The 21,416-nt window shown below is 38.6% G+C and overlaps 1 protein-coding gene across 1 annotated transcript in view; it reads right to left on the reverse strand.

Annotated features, from left to right (window-relative positions):
• The window catches only part of WNT7A (Wnt family member 7A), a gene marked incomplete at both ends in the record, with an annotated part of 59,610 nt that overhangs the window by 4,602 nt on the left and 33,592 nt on the right, over positions 1–21,416 (reverse strand). The window contains one exon of the mRNA XM_081321270.1: positions 19,122–19,393. Within this exon, the coding sequence (XP_081177396.1) occupies positions 19,122–19,393 (272 nt within the window). The remainder of the gene's footprint in view (positions 1–19,121; positions 19,394–21,416) is intronic.

Consider the following 21,416-nt stretch of genomic DNA (forward strand, 5'->3'; position numbering starts at 1 on the left):
CCCGGAGGTAGTCAAATATTGTTATACTGTTATATTGTTATATTGTTGTAAAATTAGAAAGACATTGAATGAGGATTAAAAGGGAAATATAAATTATGAGTGTTTGCTGATGAGTTGCTGATAGTTACAGAAAGATTAAAGAATTTTGGTGAATTAGCTGGATTTAAAATTAATAATGAGAAGATGAAGATGTTCACAAAAAACGAAGATGGAGGAGCAAAAATAGTGGTTTTAAGATCGAGGAAAAAATGAAATACTTGAGTATTTCTATGACAATTATGAATTGTATGTTATTTCAGAACAATTATGTTGAGACAGAATGAAGAAGGCTGAGAGGAATTACAAGCGTCATTGGTACGTGGAATATCTGTGATAAAAATGAATGTATGATGTATAATCACTGTTTTGCTTTGAACAATACCTATTTTGAACAATACTTATTTTGATAACTGCTACATCATTTAATGGCAGAAAAATATATCTAGGTTTGTACAGCAAGCGAAGAAGCAAAAGGTTAAATATAAAATCCTTCACTATGGGAAAAAATGGGGAGGACTGGGACTGCCTGACTTGAAATTGTATTTTGTAGCCTGCTACTTGATTTGGATGAAGGTGCGGATGCTGCTGACAAATAAAAAAAATGGAAGAACTAGACAAGCACAGCCTGAGGTTTGGATGACTTTCTATGGTACAATAAAGTTAAGGTTAATATAGTTTTTAAAAATCATGACACTAGACATACCATATTGAGAATATGAAATAGATATAAACCCAGATTATATCTGAAAAAGCCTGCATGGGTCTCAGCACAAGAAGCATTTTATAAAAAAGAAACAGAAGGCAAAGAGAGGTAGTTAATCGACTGAGAATTGTTAAACAAGAGAATGGAGAATATAAAATGAAATTAAGAGATCAATTGACTGCAGAAGGACTTAGTTTCCATAGCTTTCGTATGCAAAGATTTAAGGTAGATAACAGGACATTTGGAATTGAACAGCACAAGACAGAATTTGAAATTGAATTATGTAGAACAACATGTAATTGCTAAAATGTATAAGTTTTTGCTGAAATTTCATACAGAACAAGTAAAACAATATGATAAAATGGGAAAATATCTGACTGCAAGAACTGAATTGTACATTATAATACAAAAGAGAATGTTTATAAAATGATGAATGTTTATAAAAGGACTAGACCTCCAAGGTTCCTTTCAACTCGATGATGATGATGATGATGATGATGATGATGATGATGATGGTGATGATGGTGATGGTGATGTACCTTTGGTACCTGATTCCAGAAAAAATATCTAGAATGTATAAAAATACTTCAAATATATACTGGAAATGTGAAAAACATAGAGGGTCATTTTATTATGGCTGGTGAACTTGTAAAAATGTCAGAACATTTTGTATTCAAATACATAAATGGATACAAAGAATTTAAAAAGTCTTCTTGAATATTCAGTTGAAACCAGAACTCTTCTTGTTGGGACTACAGTAATGGATAAATAATTAGAAAAGAATTATGGAATATTGTTTTTTATAAATGATGACTGCTGCAAATTATTGTTGTTGTTGTTAGTTGCGAAGTCGTGTCCGACCCATCGCGACCCTATGGACAATGTTCCTCCAGGCCTTCCTGTCCTCTACCATCTTCTGGAGTCCATTTAAGCTCACGCCTACTGCTTCAGTGACTCCATCCAGCCACCTCATTCTCTGTCGTCCCCTTCTTCTATTGCCCTCAATCTTTCCCAGCATTAGGCTCTTCTCCAGTGAGTCCTTCCTCCTCATTAGGTGGCCAAAGTATTTGAGTTTTAGCTTCAGGATCTGGCCTTCTAAAGAGCAGTCAGGGTTGATCTCCTCTAGGACTGACCGGTTTGATCGCCTTGCAGTCCAAGGGACTCGCAGGAGTCTTCTCCAGCACCAGAGTTCAAAGGCCTCAATTCTTTTGCGCTCAGCCTTTCTTATGGTCCAACTTTCACTGCCATACATTGCAAGCAAATTATTATATGCATAAAAATGGAAAAACTGAAATAACCATAAAGAGGAACAAATGGTAAAGATGGCAAAATTAACAAAGATGACAAAATTGACTTGCTGGATTAGAGAAAGGGCAATAGCTACATTTATTACTGACTGGACACTCCTTATGAACTTTTTGCTGAAAAAGCTGAATTGGGTGTTTAAAAGATTGGACTGGAAGAACTGGAGAAGACTGGAAGAAAATTTTGAACTAACTGATTGAACTAAAAATCTGAAAGTACTTTTATTTCAGATGAACATATATTTGGGGTATTGATCAAATACAAGATATCTAGGAAGTGACCTTATTCAGAAAATGACCAAATTTAAATCCTCCTTTCCTCCCAATTTTATTTGGGGCCAAATTCAAAACAACTTTCCAACTTTGGAAAGACATATGCTTTCCTCTTTTTTTAAAAAAAAATCTGATTTTTCACTAAAACATGATTGTGGCCTGGGTTTTGTAAATAATAGGTCCTTAAAAGATGTCACTTGTAAGAAAGCTGCAGAATTACAGAAGAATATATCTATGGGTTTTTACATTTGAGCATCACCAACATGATCTGTTTCAGAATGGAAGAAAGCAATAATGAATCCTTTTTCCCACCCAGTGGTGTGGGAGGTACCAGGTCCTGCAGAAATAAATGTATGATGTTAGGTTATTTGGGGATATGAGTTCCATAAGATACCTATGTGCAAAAATTCTCATCCATTTAATTTGTGATTTGTGTTAGTATCTTGTAGTCCAATATTTGCTCTGCTTCATGTCTTTGATCACCATCTGCTTCAAGAAGAAGAAGAGAAAAGAGCCTGAGAAGGATATCAGTACACCCTTTGTCCTGCTATGCCAGTCTGTTTTAATCCGAGTCACTTGACATTTGCAACTTTAAAGGATGGACTGGTTGTGGTTCACTCAGTGAAAAAGCAGACATTTGTGTCCATTATTCTAACTTTTTTCTCCTGCTTTTTTTTGTAGTATAGGCAAAGAATCCCTGGGATCTCTTGCCAGCTCAAGGTAGTCCCATCACAACTTCTGTCTTTTCTGTGCTGATCCAGAAATTCTGCCTTAATTCTAGGAATTCACCATCCTTACTGAAGGGAGGAGAGCATTAAATGAGGCATCTGGACCATTAGTGGATATATATATATAAAATGCTTGTTAACTATTTAGATTACCTTGCTAGGCCCCAAACAAGGGGCAAATCTTTATTTCCTGTTTCAGCCTAACCGAAGGCCATCGACAGGCAGTAGTCACAACAGTGACAGCTCATATTTGTGCAAATTTTTTATAAAAAAATTTGCACACACACACACACACACACACACACACACACACACACACACACATATATATATATATATATATATATATATATATATATATATATATATATATATATATATATATATATATATATATATATATATATATATATATATATATATATCCTTGTGTTAATCCTTTACACACAATTACACACCATCCAAAAGAAACAATAGAAAAGCTAAGAAGGAAACAAAAAAGACCAGAATACATCCTCTCCAGCAGCCTATACCCAGATAAGTACCAGATAAACATCCAAATTAAACAAATAAACACTCAGATTAACACCTTTCTTTTTCCATTTTTCCCCTTCTCTGTCATATCTTTCTTACACATGTTTATCATGCTCCAAGCTTTCTGGGTTACAGCTTTCAACAAGGTGCAAAGAAGAACAACAAAGATGAGAAGAGATTTGAAATGTAAATTGTATGGTGAACAGCTAAGCGAACCAGTTATGTTTATCCTAACAAAAGGAAAGTTTAGGGGAGACAAGATAGGAATCTTAAAATACTTGAAGGGCTGTCATAGGGAAGAGGGCATCAATTTATCTTCCAAAGCATCTGAGGGCAGGTCAAGATGTAATGAGTAGAAGCTTGTCAGAGAGAGAGAGAGAGAGAGAGAGAGAGAGAGAGAGAGAGAGAGAGAGAGAGAGAGAGAGAGAGAGAGAGAGAGAGAGATCCAATCTCAGAATAAGGAAGAATTTCCCGAGAGTGAGAATAATTAATCAGTGGAACAGCTTTCCTCCTAAAGTTGTGGGTAGTCTATTGTAGGAGGCTTTCAAGAAATTATTTGTTCTGGATGGTATATAATGACTCTGGCCTTGAGCAGTGGGTTGGACTAGAAGACTTCCAAGGTCCATTCTAACTCTATGATTCTATGATTCAAGGACCCACAATGCCCCAATCAAGGAACTACCAACTCAGACAAATAAACAGTAAATAGCCTCATCGAGGAACTAACAAGAACACTGTCACCAACGCTTGTCTATAAACAGAGAGCAAACCCCACTTCCTTCTAGAACTGATGATGTTATGTAGTTGGGCAATGAACTGTCTGCAAGAAAGCAACCAAGTTCAGAGAGCACCAAGGATCCCAATCTATAATCACCATCTTCAATCTCCATTCCAAAGAGAGGGAGGCAAAGGTCACTGGGAATAAGTTGACAATTTTATTGTGAGAATTTTTGCTGTTCTTCTGAGTAGTTACTCTGCATCAGTTTGACAAAATCAAATCAAATAGAACAAATTAAAATTATATGTTATTATTTTTACTTATAGGTTGGAAAGTGGAAGTTAAATATTTTAAGGAGGAGTTTGGTCTCATTTCATTCCGAAATAAGCATTCAGATTCTGGGAATGTATGTATGATTGTGTCTATGAATATATAGACGTTTTATGCAACATTTATATTACAACTTTTCTAGGAAGCTTTCAAAGGTAGCTCTATTTTATTAACTACTTTTTAAACTTGATTTGCCTTTAATGTGCTTTCTACAATTAAAATTATGTTTTCCCAATCTTATCGTTGAACACCACCAATGCTAATCTGTCTTGCTGTCTTTGACTTCTCACTTATTATTAACCCTTTTGATGATGGCAACTGCTAAACAAGAATAATGCTTGACATGAAGAATTGTTGTCTGCCATTTAACCATTATTATCAGAAGGAAAAACAAAAATCAATCGGTGATTCAAATTCATTTTTTTATCAAAATAGACAAGCTAGTGAAACAAAATTCTAATGGAAGTTAATTAGAAACATAGGATGTAGTAAAAGTCAGGGGGAAAAATGGCAAACTTTTTTGCCTAAGGTACACAACAATGGGAGAAGTTGTGATATAAAAAAAATGAAAAACTAATTTAAAAGTTAATATAACCCCTTGCCCTCAAAATGAACAGCCAAGAAAAACTATTACAGCTCTCAGATATATACTTGATCCAATTCTGGCAGCGAACTAGGCCATCAAGCCTCAGTAGCACAATGACAGAGGCTTCAGGTATTTTATAAGAGCATCATAGGATCCACAGTTATATTTTTTTAAGAAGAGATTGAACAATCATTTGTCTGAAATGGTACAGAGTTTCCTTCCTGAGCAGGGGATTGGACTAGAAGACCCCCCTTTCTACTCTGTCATTCTGTTATGGACCCTGTATTGCCACCTCTACATCATAAAGATGCCTTCTCAATCCTATACACACTTAGAAACAAATTCTACTGTAATCAATGGGATTAACTTTTAAATAAAATTGATTGAAAGCAAGGATACATATAATATTTAGATTGTTTAATAAAAACATAACATTAGAATTCCTTCTTTGTGTAGCATCTTTTAAAATCACAAAGGTCAGAAAGCTATATGTGTACAGTAGTAGAGTAATAACTATACTACATCCAAGAGCATCTTCAACCTTAGGCTTGTGTCTTCAGTAATACAAGAGGCTGCATGGAAGATTTCATATCAACATCTAGCTGCACAAACAGTTCTCCCACACATACACAGACACCTCACTCTGTTGGATAGTGGCCAAAAACATGAAGGCTTTAAAGCAAAGATCAGCAATGTTAAACAACAGCAAAGTCAGAAAATGGCTTTTAAATGGCATGATTAACACCTGAGCTTCAAGGCCTAGGTGGCTTTGTGGCTGATACCATAATATCACTTGATTCCAGAGGTATCTGAGCAACCTCCATCATTTTTTTAATTATTCAATAGGAGGATGTTCTTCTAGACTTCCTGGAGTCTATGGCAATTTTCAAACGTTCCAAACACATGAGGGCATTTAAAGCTTTTTCTGCTGGCATGACTTGAGATAGCTGACTGCTACAGCACATATTTTTGGTTTCCATACTAGTACAGCAGATTTTCTGTCTTCAAAGATATCTGACTTAAGGGCCAGACTAAGACTGGCATGTACATTTAATAAAATTTTGTAATTAAAAAAAAGAGTGGGGGAGGGGGTTTTTTCCTTTGTGATGTTATCTCCATGAACCTATTTTAGTATGGAGACCAAGCTTTGTTAGCATGTATTCTTTGTTCAACCACTCCTTGTTTACAATTTTTTCCCCTATGGTTAAAATGGTAGCTTATGGCCCTCTCGAGCAATTTGTATTAGTAATTGGAAGCATGACAAGAGAAGAGTAGGAAGACAATTAAAAATGGTCATCATCAGTTCTATACAGGGAATCCATGGAGGAAGACAATTATATTAAAATGCAGCTGTTAACTGGGTGATCAAAGTCCAGCCCCTTTTTAACATGTATGATACATCCATTAAAAGACCAGAGCCTTCAATTGTCCAGGTGCATCTGGCATTTTGACGTTGTTCACATATAGAGACACACGTAGACAGCCCTGGTTCTATTGGAAATGTTGCAATGACAGGAAAGAAAAGGCTTACTGGTATTTTTTTTTAAAAAAAAAAGCTAAGCTAGGTATCTGTGAAACCAACAACATTATTCAGATTTAGGAATGCAATATGTAAATGCGGGAAGTTATTGCTCATTTGAACAAACTTTCAGTAGATTCCTTGAATGTTTTATCTTTAAATTTTAGATTTAACTTCAGGTTTCTTTTTCTTTCCTCATTCATTCATTCTTCTGCTATTAAAGTTTATGTGGTCAAAATGATAAGAGCCTTGGTCCCTTCTTTTAGAGTCTAGATTGACATAACCTATTTTACAAAACACTCTCAGATTGTAATTCAAGATAATAGTCAGTTGGCAGGTATTTGGGCTAAATTTGTTGAAAGAAGAAACATTGCTCAAAGTAAGAGTTGTCAGGGATTATATATATATTAGCAATTTGAATAATTTACACAAAATAATGAGCTGTCATAAATTGACTATAAGTTGGATAAGCCTTGAGTCAGGGCAAAGCAGGAAAGAAAGAGTTAATTAGCAAGGTGCATTCAAAAAGCCTTGACAAATTCTTAACACATATTCCCCTTGCCTTCTAGCTAATAAAAGAGAGAAAAGAACCTGTGGCTCAGGAAGTTAAAACAACTGCCTAATATATAATCAGCCCAGGTTCGAATCTCAGATAAAGGGTATTACTGACTGATGAGAACATAATAAGTTCGAAATGATCATCTCAGCCTCCCAAATTCTTTATTAACAATTTGAATAATTTACACAAAATAATGAGCTGTCATAAGTTGACTATATCCTGTGGATAAACCTTGAGTCAGGCCAAAGCAGGAAAGAAAGAGTTAATTAGCAAGGTGCATTCAAAAAGCCTTGACAAATTCTTTATATATATATATATATATATATATATATATATATATATATATATATATATGTATGTATGTATGTATGTATGTATGTATGTATGTATGTATGTATGTATGTGTATGTGTATGTGTATATGTGTATATGTGTATATGTGTATATATATGTTAAATGCTTGTTAACTATTTAGATTACCTTGCTAGGCCCCAAACATGGGACAAATCTTTATTTCCTGTTTCAGCCTAACCGATGTGTGTGTGTGTGTGTGTGTGTGTGTGTGTGTGTGTGTGTGTGTGTGAAAATATTTGTCAAGTCATTTGAATATGCCTTGCTAATTAACTCTTTCTTTCCTGTTTTGGCCTAACTCAAGGCTATCCACAGGGTATAGTCACAACTTATGAAAGCTCATTATTTGTGTAAATTATTCAAATTGCTAATAAAGAATTTTAGGGAGGCTGAAATGATCATTTCGAACTTCTTATGTTCTCATCAGTCAGTCATACCCTTTTTATCTGAGATTCGAACCTGGGCTGATTATATATTAGGCAGTTGCTTTAACTTCCTGAGCCATATATACGTTAAATGTTTGTTAAGCATTCAGAATACACTTGCTTAGTCCCAGACACGGGACAAATCTTATTTCCTGTTTCAGCCTAGCTCAAGGCCATCTACAGGCAGTAGCCACAGCAGTGGCAGCTCATATTTGTGTGGATTTTTTTGGCTTGCTAACATTCTTTGTCATATATATGACTTCAAATGACTTGACAAATATTTAACACATATATCTCCCTTGCTTCCTAGCTAATAGAGGAAGAACCTGTGGCTCAGGAAGTTAAAGCAACTGCCTAATATATAATCAGCCCAGGTTTGAATCTCAGATAAAAAGGGTATGACTGACTGATGAGAACATAAGAAGTTTGAAATGATCATTTCAGCCTCCCTAAAATTCTTTATTAGCAATTTGAATAATTTACACAAATAATGAGCTGTCATAAATTGTGACTATATCCTGTGGATAGCCTTGAGTTAGGCCAAAAAAACAGGAAAGAAAGAGTTAATTAGCAAGGCATATTCAAATGACTTGACAAATATTTAACACAGAGAGACACACATACATACATACATACATACATACATACATACATACATACATACATACATATATATATATATAATTTCATTTCTTAGATTTTATGCTTTACTGGAGAAAAAAACTGGCATAAAATGTAGGGGAAAGACTGTGGCTTTGGGGCAGAGCACGTGCACAGAAGGAATATCTTGTTCAATCCCTCAGGCTTTTAGGCATGGCTGTAAAGAATCCAAATTCAGTCCTAGAAAGCCATTAATAGTAAGAATGCTCCTGAGCTACATGGAGAAACAAACCACCTCATTATAACTCAGTTTGTTGTTGTTGTTAGTTGCGAAGTCGTGTCCGACCCATCGCGACCCTATGGACAATGTTCCTCCAGGCCTTCCTGTCCTCTACCATCTTCTGGAGTCCATCTAGGCTCACACATACTGCTTCAGTGACTCCATCCAGCCACCTCATTCTCTGTCGTCCCCTTCTTCTATTGCCCTCAATCTTTCCCAGCATTAGGCTCTTCTCCAGTGAGTCCTTCCTTCTCATTAAGTGGCCAAAGTATTTGAGTTTTAGCTTCAGGATCTGGCCTTCTAAAGAGCAGTCAGGGTTGATCTCCTCTAGGACTGACCGGTTTGATCGCCTTGCAGTCCAAGGGACTCGCAGGAGTCTTCTCCAGCACCATAGTTCAAAGGCCTCAATTCTTTGGCGCTCAGCCTTTCTGATGGTCCAACTTTCACTGCCATACATTGCAACTGGGAAGACCATAGCCTTGACTATACGCACTTTTGTTGGCAGGGTGATGTCTCTGCTTTTTAGTGTGCTGTCTAGATTTGCCATGGCTTTCCTCCCCAGGAGCAAGCGTCTTTTAATTTCTTGGCTACAGTCCCCATCTGCAGTGATCTTGGAGCCCAGGAAAATAAAATCTGTCACTACCTCCATTTCTTCCCCATCTATTTGCCAGGAGTTGAGAGGGCCGGATGCCATGATCTTGGTTTTCTTAATGTTTAGTTTCAACCCAAGTTTTGCACTCTCCTTCTTCACCTGCAACAAGAGGCTCTTTAGTTCTTCTTCACTTTCTGCCATTAGAGTGGTATGATGTGCTCTGCATATAAGTTAAATAGGCAAGGCGACAGTATACAGCCTTGCCGGACTCCTTTCCCAATTTTGAACCAATCAGTGGTTCCGTGTCCAGTTCTCACTGATGCTTCTTGACCCGCATATAGATTTCTCAAGAGACAAATAAGATGGTCTGGTATGCCCATCTCTTTAAGGACTTGCCAGAGTTTGTTATGATCCACACAATCAAAGGCTTTAGCATAGTCAATGAAGCAGAAGTAGATGTTTTTCTGGAACTCTCTAGCTTTCTCCATGATCCAGCGTATGTTAGCAATTTGATCTCTAGTTCCTCTGCCTCTTCGAAATCCTGCCTGTACTTCTGGTAGTTCTCGATCCACATACTGCTGGAGTCTAGCTTGTAGAATTTTAAGCATAACTTTACTAGCATGAGAAATGAGTGCAATGGTGCGATAGTTTGAACATTCTTTGGCACTGCCTTTCTTTGGAATTGGAATGTAAACTGATCTTTTCCAATCCTGTGGCCACTGTTGAGTTTTCCAAATTTGCTGGCAAATTGAGTGTAGCACTTTTACTGCATCGTCTTTTAAGATTTTGAATAGCTCAGCTGGAATACTGTCACCCCCACTAGCTTTGTTGTTGCTCAGCTTTTCTAAGGCCCACTTCACTTCACATTCTAGGATGTCTGGCTCGAGGTCAGTGACCACCTCATTGTGATTATCAGGGACGTTAAGCTCATTCTTGTATAGTTCTTCTGTGTAATTTTGCCACCTCTTCTTAATCTCTTCTGCCTCTGTTAGGTCCCTGCCATTTTGGTCCTTTATCATGCCCATTTTTGCATGAAACGTTCCTTTCATCTCTCCAATTTTCTTGAAAAGATCTCTGGTCCTCCCTATTCTATTGTTTTCTTCTATTTCTTTGCATTGTTCATTTAAGAAGGCATTCTTATCTCTTCTAGCTATTCTTTGGAATTCTGCATTTAATTGGGCGTATCTTTCTTTTTCTCCCTTGCCTTTCGCTTCCCTCCTTTCCTCAGCTATTTGCAAAGCTTCCTCAGACAGCCATTTTGCTTTCTTGCATTTCTTTTTCTTTGGGATGGTTTTGGTTGCTACCTGTTGTACAATGTCGCGAACCTCTGTCCATAGTTCTTCAGGCACTCTGTCTATCAGATCTAATTCCTTAAATCTATTTGTCACCTCTACTGTATATTCAACAGGGATATGATTTAATTCATACCTGACTGGCCTAGCGCTTTTCCCTACTTTCTTTAATTTAAGCCTAAACTTTGCAACAAGAAGCTCATGGTCTGAGCCACAGTCAGCTCCTGGTCTTGTTTTTACTGACTGTATAGAGCTTCTCCATCTTTGGCTGCAGAGCATATAGTCAATCTGATTTCTGTGTTGACCGTCTGGTGATGTCCATGTGTAAAGCCGTCTCTTGGGTTGTTGGAAAAGAGTGTTTGCTATCACCATCGTATTCTCTTGACAAAATTCTATCAGCCTGTGCCCTGCTTCATTTTGTACTCCAAGGCCAAACTTGCCTGTTATTCCCGTTATCTTTTGGCTTCCTACTTTAGCATTCCAATCCCCCATGATGATAAGGACATCATTTTTGGGTGTTAGTTCTATAAGGTGCTGTAGGGCTTCATAGAACCGGTCAATTTCATCCTCTTCAGCACTGGTGGTTGGGGCATAGACTTGGACTACTGTGATATTGAATGGTTTGCCTTGGATTCGAACTGAGATCATTCTGTCATTTTGAGGATTGTATCCCAGTACTGCTTTTCCTATTTTTTTATTGACTATGAAGGCTACTCCATTTCTTCTGAGGGATTCTTGCCCGCAGTAGTATACCTGATGGTCATCTGAATTAAATTCACCCATTCCTGTCCATTTTAGTTCGCTGATACCTAAGATGTCAATGTTTAGTCTTGTCATCTCTTGTTTGACCACGTCCAGCTTTCCTTGATTCGTGGATCTTACATTCCAGGTTCCTATGGAGAAAAAATCTTTACAGCATCGGACTTTCCTTTCACCACCAGACATATCCACAGCTGAGCGTCCTTTCGGCTTTGGCCCAGTCGCTTCATTCTTTCTGGCGCTACTAGTACTAGTCCTCTGCTCTTCCCCAGTAGCATATTGGACGCCTTCCGACCTGAGGGGCTCATCTTCCAGCATCATATCGTTTTGCCTTTTAGTACTGTCCATAGGGTTTTCATGGCAAAGATACTGGAGTGGTTTGCCATTTCCTTCTCCAGTGGATCACGTTTTGTCAGAACTCTCTGCTATGACCTTTCCGTCTTGGGTGGCCCTGCACGGCATAGCTCATAGCTTCATTGAATTACGCAAGCCCCTTCGCCACGACAAGGCAGTAATCCATGAAGGGGATAACTCAGTTACCAATATCCAAAATTGTTCATCGCTACATAACACTTGAAAAACTCTGGGTAGTTAAATTGCTCTTAACTTTTCCATCTCCTTTAGAATAAACTGGTATTTCTGTGTAAGTTATGACCTCATCTTTGATAACTGCACGTTGCATTGTTCTTTGTTGCATTTGCTTTCAACTGTTTGATGCCTCAAATTTCAATTCGAGCGCTGAAGGAAATACAAAGTGCTCCAAGCACACGACATGATAGGATTACTAACTCAGCTCACCTACTGTAAGTCCTGCAATGAAGAGGCACATCAAATAAAAAGCCACCTTGATAAGTCCTTGGTTACAGGAGTCTTCTAATGCAGCCTGGGTCGTAATTTATCACAATGACTCATAATGTGGCGTTCTATGTAATATGATGTAATGCTGATGCAAAATTCCATTCATTGAATTTCAAGGTCACAAAAGAGAAAACAAGAGAAAGAAAGAGTGCAGTTTCTTTTTAGTTGCAACAAAATGTTTTCTCTTGAAAAGGCTTTGACTCTTTCTTACACACCCTCTTATTGTGCAAAATTCCTGCTTGAAAATGCTCTTCTGTTTTCTCTAGTATATCCATTAAATAACAGGCTTCTTCTGCTATTCTCACAAGACCTTGATTAAAAAGGAAGTTAACTTTGATAAAAGTCAAGGCTTGAGCATTTCTTAACCACAAAGTGATTTTCAAGCAGCCACCTTGTGGCAGACATCTGCACTGGAACTGATTTAGCTCACAACTTGCTGCTTTATTGCCACAGTAACTACTGTTAAGTTCCAGTGGCCAAAATGAGGTAACATGCAGAACTATTCAAAGATCTCTTTCTGAGAGCTAGAAAAATATTTAAAACAACAACCGTTATGTTGGTGAATGCCTCCATTTTAACACTTTAAACAGATTATACCGCAAAAGTATAAAAGCCGCAAGAACATGGGAAGTATCTACTGAATTGCATAAAAGCGTACTTAAAAATGATGGAGGCGTCCTGTGGTCCCAATTTAAGATTCACAGTTTATGGGGTGACCCCATAACAACAAATAGAACACAGAGGATGGGAACATCAATAAAACCCAAAGCTACCATGGCCAAGCTAATCAATAGCAGCTCATGTTGGTCCAACCAAGAATATGGCTACAGATGGTTTAATTTTTTAACTTTAAAAAGATATTATTTTTTTCTACAAAAAGATGGGACTTATTGCAAGGTAAATATGTTTACCAAATCCCATTGTATTTTTAAAATTACGGTATCACCATATTCCTGAGATTTATCAATACTGATGAGATTTATCAATACTGACAATTGAGTTGTATGTGGATTATACACCACATTATGTACTAGATGCAGGATCATGATACACAGAGAAAAAAAAGTTAATTGTGTATCTTAGTGTTGTGATAATGATCATAGTTCTTTAAAAGGGTCCTATCCATAATACTTTTTTGTACAGGATCAATATTAGCTGGCTAAACCATTGACCTCTTGCTTTTAGGTGATTAGTTAATTCTGCTGAGATTCAAATTGTTGAAACCAAGAGACTAGTGTATATCATCCTTCAATGAAGCTGAATGTTGGTAGATTCATGATCAACAAGTTGGTGCCCATAGTTCTTCATTATACTACAATAATCAGTAGATTGAATAGCTCTGAATAATTGGCAAAGAACAAGAAGATATTACCTTCATATCCTTTTTGAGGTTTTCAATGACAGCTATTGGGCACTAAACTAGGATAAAGAACAATAACTTTCTTGAGCTGATCTGATAAAGTTCCCCTTAGATTATTTTACTATACACAATAAAGTAATAGATGGCATAATTAACTCAGAAAATGTTGTTATTGTTGATGTAACTCTTACTGGAATGTAGCAAGAAAAGAACTCTGAAATAAAGGATATTCCCAAAAAATCCATTGACCACAATACAGAGAATATTCCTCACACATTCCCTTCCATGACCTTGTAATCAAATAATCAGATGAACCTCACATCAACTGATGATATTTCATCAAAAATATTCAAAGTAGATTATCTATCCAATTGAAATAAGGTGGGTTGAGAAGTAGAGGGAGAGAGGGAGGGAGAGAGGGAGAGAGGAGAGAGAGAGAGAGAGAGAGAGAGAGAGAGAGAGAGAGAGAGAGAGAGAGAGAGAGAGAGAGAGAGAGAGAGAGAGAGAGAGAGAGAGAGAGTTTTCAAAACATCACTAATTAAAACACAGCCTGAAAAAGAAGACAGCCTAATGACTTGGACATTGTGTCACATGATGACCTTTATATGTTTACGTTTACGTTTTATTTAATTTATATACCGCCCTTCTCCCTGGGGACTCAGGGCGGTTCACAGGGCATATAAATAAAAATACAGTACTATACAAAAGTTAAAACAAAGATTAAATCAGTGCCCAATTAAAAACAATAATGCAATCTAAAATGACAATTTAAAACCCAACTCCCCCATCAGGCCAGACCGGCCAATTCAAACAAATGGGTCTTCAGGCCACGACGGAAAGTTCGGAGGTCCGATGTCGTCCGGAGCTCCACCGGCAGTTGGTTCCACAAAGCCGGGGCACCCACAGAGAAGGCTCTCCCCCTGGGGGCCGCCAGTCGGCATTCCCTGACCGGAGGCACCCTGAGGAGGCCCTCTCTGTGGGAACGCACAGGGCGGAGGGGAGTTGAAGCCGGCAGCAGGTGGTCCCCGAGGTACCCCGGACCCATGCCATGTAGGGACTTAAAGATCATAACCAAAACCTTGAACCTCACCTGGAAGACAACTGGTAACCAATGCAGCTCGCGGAGCAGAGGTGTAACATGGGAGTACCGGGAAACTCCCAAGACAACTCTCGCGGCCGCATTCTGTACCAGTTGGAGCCTCCGATAATTGCTTGATCTTTCTCTGCTCATCAAATACTTTTTTCTCCTCACTATCATGACCAGTTCTTTCTTAATGGAAAGAGTTGGTTAAGATACCATTATCCCCAAATGAGTAAAGATATCCCAGTATCTTTAAATGAGCAAACTATGCATTGTACTGAAATGGAAATCACTAATTAACTATCATCACTAAATAATGATTAATGTAATTATATTAAAACTGCACTAATGGAATTTGATTGTAGAGTATTCTAATAAGCAATTCTCCAAATCTCAGTGATAACTATGGTATGCCTTAACAACAACAAAAGAACTCTTTGGCACATAACCATATTCCAAATCAAATACTCTGAGAAAAGTCAAATGGTATAGCAATACTAAATACTAAATATTTTATTACCATAAAGTAAATTCTACATTTAAAAATGCCATTTCACCAAACTTTATATTTTGTGAACCTTTATTTAAATGGCAGAAATGAGCATCAAAGTTACTAAGTTTCATAGATGAACTTATCTGGATTTTTTAAATAATGTTAACCAGTCTTGTGCTGGATTATAGAAGCAAGAAATTTCCAATAACTCCAAAATCAATTCAATAGCTCCAACATTGGGAAAATATAATAGCTTTAAATTTGTGGGGAAAATATTAGAAGGCCAAAGTCAGCGCAGATGCAATTTTCCCTATTATGCCTTCTACAAAGTGAAAGTTGTGATGCTCATATTATTAGTATTAAATGCAATTTAAGTATCTACCAGCCAGTTTTGCATTACAGTCCGTATATCTGAATGCTAGTATGAATCTTTTATATATATATATATATATATATATATATATATATGGGTTGGCCATGCAATACTGTGAGCGTACTTTATCAATGATCTGATCCCCCCATTAGAAGGCATTGGAATTTTTCGACTTATCAATGATCTGATCCCCCCATTAGAAGGCATTGGAATTTTTCGACCAACAATCTGGGACTGCAATGCTCTATGGAAACTTGCATGAATACATCAAAGAATACATGACATTCAACAAATGTCATGTGTTCACATGACATTCAACAAATGTTTAACATGTGAAGATTCACTATACACATTAGGACTATGCAATGCTTTGAATTCAGTTTCAAACACATGCTTCACAGCATGAACAGATCTGTCAATGAGTGAAGTTGTTTCCTCTATTATTCAGTCAGAATCTGCTTTCCTGTCTCTTTCTCCACATGACATAGCTTGAGATTCTTGAGATATAGTATGCTATCATATCTTCACTTAGTCTTCTAACTATTTCTTCTCATAGACATAAATAGGTTTAGCTATGACACAGTATTTTCTTTCCTTTCTAATAATATGTATTATTACGACTGTGTGTGTGTGTGTATGTGTGTTTATACACACACACAATTCCTGCAGCTCACAGAAAAGCACATAGAACACGCTGTATGTGCAGTTCACACATACACAATTGTGCCACTCTAAAAGCTGTCTGCAAGGGAAGTAAGGTGGCAAACATTGTGACACAAATTCCTTACATACTGTATTTACTGGCTAAGTTGACTCAGCCTTCCATCCTTCGAGGTTGGTAAAATGAGGACCCAGATTGTTGGGGGCAAGATGCTGACTCTAAACTGCTTAGAGAGGGCTGTAAAGCACTGTGAAGTGGTATATATGTCTAAATGCTATTGCTATTGCTAACAGGTCATGTGACAGAAATCAATGACTTCTGGAGAACCATTCTGACCAAACATCAAATTATGGAATTATTCTGGGGGTTCTTAATTTGTAAAGCTAAACTATTTTGGATATAGCACACTAAAAAATGTGTGCACACTAAAACATTCAAAATGTTCCATCTCTTTCTATGGGGGATGAGTTTTTACCCCCCGTGGATAGGGCTTGCAACTTGGGAGTCCTCCTAGATTCACGGCTTACTTTGGAAGATCACATAGTAGCCGTGACTAGGGGGGCTTTCGCTCAGGTTTGCCTGGTGCGTCAGTTGCGGCCCTATCTGGACCGGGATGCCCTGTGTACGGTCACTCATGCGCTTGTGACCTCTCGTCTGGACTACTGCAATGCTCTTTACATGGGGCTTCCCTTGAAGACCACTCGGAGGCTCCAACTGGTACAGAATGCGGCCACGAGAGTTGTCTTGGGAGTTTCCCGGTACTCCCATGTTACACCTTTGCTCCGCGAGCTGCATTGGTTACCAGTTGTCTTCCAGGTGAGGTTCAAGGTCTTGGTGATGGTCTTTAAGTCCTTACATGGCATGGGTCCGGAATACCTCGGGGACCACCTGCTGCCGGCGTCGACTTCCCTCCGCCCTGTGCGTTCCCACAGAGAGGGCCTCCTCAGGGTGCCTCCGGTCAGAGAATGCCGGCTGGTGGCCCCCAGGGGGAGGGCCTTCTCTGTGGGCGCCCCGGCTTTATGGAACCAACTGCTGGTTGAGCTCCGGACGGCACCGGATCTTCGCTCCTTCCGGCGTGGGCTAAAGACCCATTTATTTGAACAAGCTGGCCTGGCCTGATGGGGGAACGTTAGGGTTTTAATGGGTTTTATATTGTGATTGTTTTAATTGGGCAATTATTTAATCCTTTTTTAACTTTTGTATTTCTATTTATATGCCCTGTTCACCGCCCTGAGTCCTCTGGGAGAAGGGCGGTATATAAATTTAATAAATAAAATAAATAAATAAATAAATAAAATAAAAAGCAAAGACATCACCCTGTCAACAAAAGTGCATATAGTCAAGGCTATGGTCTTCCCAGTTGCAATGTATGGCAGTGAAAGCTGGACCATAAGAAAGGCTGAGCGCCAAAGAATTGAGGCCTTTGAACTATGGTGCTGGAGAAGACTCCTGCGAGTCCCTTGGACTGCAAGGCGATCAAACCGGTCAGTCCTAGAGGAGATCAACCCTGACTGCTCTTTAGAAGGCCAGATCCTGAAGCTAAAACTCAAATACTTTGGCCACCTAATGAGAAGGAAGGACTCACTGGAGAAGAGCCTAATGCTGGGAAAGGTTGAGGGCAATAGAAGAAGGGGACGACAGAGAATGAGGTGGCTGGATGGAGTCACTGAAGCAGTAGGCGTGAGCTTAAATGGACTCCAGTAGATGGTAGAGGACAGGAAGGCCTGGAGGAATGTTGTCCATAGGGTCGCGATGGGTCGGACACGACTTCGCAGCTAACAACAACAACAAAATTTTGGATATATAACAAACAAGTTTTCATTCCCATCTTGCCAATTTCCCAGTTATATATACAGAATTAGAAAAGTTGCAATTCAGGTCTCATTCATTATCTATATTCACAACTGTCTTGTAGTGGCAGAGCTTTCTCACCTGTCCCTACTCCCTAGGAAGGCAACCAATAATGGGACAGAATAGCAATAGCACTTAAACATATATACCAGTTCAGAGTGCTTCACAGCACTCTCTAAGGGGTTTTACAGAGTCAGCATATTGCCCCCAACAATCTGGTTCCTCAGGATGGAAGAGTGAGTCAACCTTGAACTCATTAGGCTCGAACTCCAGACTGTGGGAAGAGTTAGCCTGCAATACTGCATTCAAACCATTGCTCCACCAGGGCTCTTATTCATGTATGGTATTCTTTAGCTACCAATGCTAAATCAAGCCAATATCAACCTGTACAAACTGTAATGTAATGATCAGAGGAAAAGTTTTGTAAAGTGCATTCTAACCACGAGATCTGTTCCCTGCCTTGAGTTGTTCCAAACAAAATTATTATTTAAAACCAAGAGGTTGGTACTACCTTTTTAATCTTACCATCTTACACATATATGACCCACTCATTACTTCACCAGTAATAAATAAGTCATAAGTAAGACAGAAGAAAAAGATCTGATCACTGAGCTACATGCATGATTAATGTCAAAACATTATTTCATTATGAATATGTTTTTCTTCTGGTTGCTTCCTGCTTCATTATTATAACATGTCAACCTTGGTGCGAATAATTTCCTGAGTCAGTTCCATTGATATGCAAATTCACATCCTAGTTAAATGGGAAGTGACATTACCTTCATAGCACATGCACATACATAATACAAAATAATTTGCTTGGCCACATTAGGAGCTTAGCAAAGGTGCCTACCTTTCGCCCAGCCTCATTGTTGTGCAAATTCATGAGAGTCCTTGCATTTTGCTTAATCTCCCTGGCATCCACAAACACTTTGGAGAATCCTATTCCATATCGGATGTCTGCAGAGCAGCCTCCCCATTTCCATCCTTCATCTTTGTGGTACTGTCCTTGCTTTTCCTTGTCACAACCACAATTGCTCAAGTTCCCTTGGGTGCAGGCAGCAGTAATGGCGTGGGCTACTCCGGCAGCAATGATGGCATAGGTGAATGCTGCTTCTCTACTACCTGAAATTAGGATGCAAGTTTCAGGAAAAGATAGAATATTTGGAAGAAAAACAGCAACGGTAATAACAATAAAAACACACAGTATGCAAGTCTATGCAGTGAAAAGGCTGCAAGGCTATTATTAGACATGCTGTAAATTTGCAGGCATAAGCATTTCTTGTCATATCCGAGTACTCTTCTTTTGTTGATGCTCAGACACACCCCAAAGAATCATGCTTTAGTAGAGACAGCATATTTTTAGCACTTCCCAAAAATGTCAAATTAGAAAATACTTAATAATACAAGCAAGGTTGCTTTTTCAGATTGCAACCTGTAATTCAATGGGCTTTTTAAATACTCAGCTGAAGCACTTTAGATCAGAGAAATGTTTCACCATGTGACTTAACAATGTACAGTGTGTTTTAGACTCAGCATAATAATAGGAATATCATCCCATAGAAACGCAGAAGGCATCCCACACAAAGGCAGAAGGAATACACAAACTTTATTACACTTACTAGTTACTTGCTGTAACTGACACAAACATAGCGATTGGAAAATGACATCTTCAAAGTACATGGCACGCTTGCTGTATTTATAGTCAAAGCACTTTTTTCTGAATAGTTGTTGAGCTATGCAAGCTCTGGTATCTATAATATGTCATAAAATAATTTGTAGCATTGCTAAGTATAATTAGCTGATGCCCTTCCTGGATCAATATGAAACACAAAGAACTGTGGCATATGTAGCTTTGTCCACAAAACAATGATTTTAGACTACATCAAATGCCACGTGGGTTTTAGAATTTAGGGAGAGAGAGAGAGAGAGAGAGAGAGAGAGAGAGAGAGAGAGAGAGAGAGAGAGAGAGAGAGAGAGAGAGAGAGAGAGAGAGAGAGAGAGAGAGAGAGAGAGAGAGAGAGAGAGAGAGAGAGAGAGAGAGAGAGAGGTTTACTTTCCAGTTGCATGGCCACACAAAAAGAGTCTATGTATGTGTGTCACGTACCTGTCACCCTGTTTGGATTTAGCACTGCCCATTATCCCAAGGCAGGAAGATTGGGGTGGCTGTTTTGATTTGGGAAGATCACAACATCGTTGTTATCCCCCATTCAGTCATGTTCAACCCTTACCCATTCTATGGATCAGCAGTCTCCATGCCCCTCTGTCTCGCTCTTCAGATCTGCCATGGTCATCCAGAGTCATTCTTTATAGTATCCAGCCAGCAGATACTAGGGCAGCCCCTTCTTTTTCCACTGATCACTCCCAGTTCTTTGAGGCAGTTCCAGAGCTTTTCACGGTCAACACAGTCAAAAGCTTTTGTGTAGCCAATGAAGCACACGTAGAGGACTTTTTGGTATTCCTTTGCTTTATCCATTATCCAACATAGATTGGCAATATGCTAACACGTTCCTCTTCCTTTCTGAAATCCTGCTTGTATATCAGGCTGTTCTCTGTCAGTGTTTGGACAGAGAACTGCCTGATTAAATGGCTGATTAAATGACTAAGCAACCACAGGCACAGATAACCCAGTATGAGACCATATTTCTGAAGCTAGATTTTAGATGCAAGTTGAAATCGTTGCTGTTGTACACTCTCTCTGCTGTACAGTTGGGAGTGGGAGGAGAGAAATCCTGATTCTTAAATCAAATCCCAAAGTTCCTGGAAAAGCCAGGCCTTAGTGGCTTTCCTAAATGCCAACAGACTTTATCTGGCCAACAAGCATGATTCCATCTCCAGTAGTGTTGGAGGAGCATAGAGTAATGTTTCCGGTTAATTTTAACTTGTCTTATTGAGGGAGGAATAGAGGCCATTCAGGAATTTGTGACCACTATGACAACCATGTGCTTGTCCCCAGTTCATCAGAGACTTGATTCATGACACTGACCCCATTCAATCTGGGTTTTGTCTCTGAGAAATGTAATCTGAGTTGGAGGACATTAAGATTTGTTATGGGGAGAACTCAGTGGTAAGGTTCAGCCAGTTTGTACCAGTTCGGCAGTACAAGTAGCTAATTTTTTGTTGCCCTAGCCCAGAATGGACTTCCAGA

The sequence above is a fragment of the Vipera berus genome (genome assembly GCF_964194415.1).
Source record: "Vipera berus genome assembly, chromosome: 2".
Taxonomy (NCBI): Eukaryota; Metazoa; Chordata; class Lepidosauria; order Squamata; family Viperidae; genus Vipera; species Vipera berus.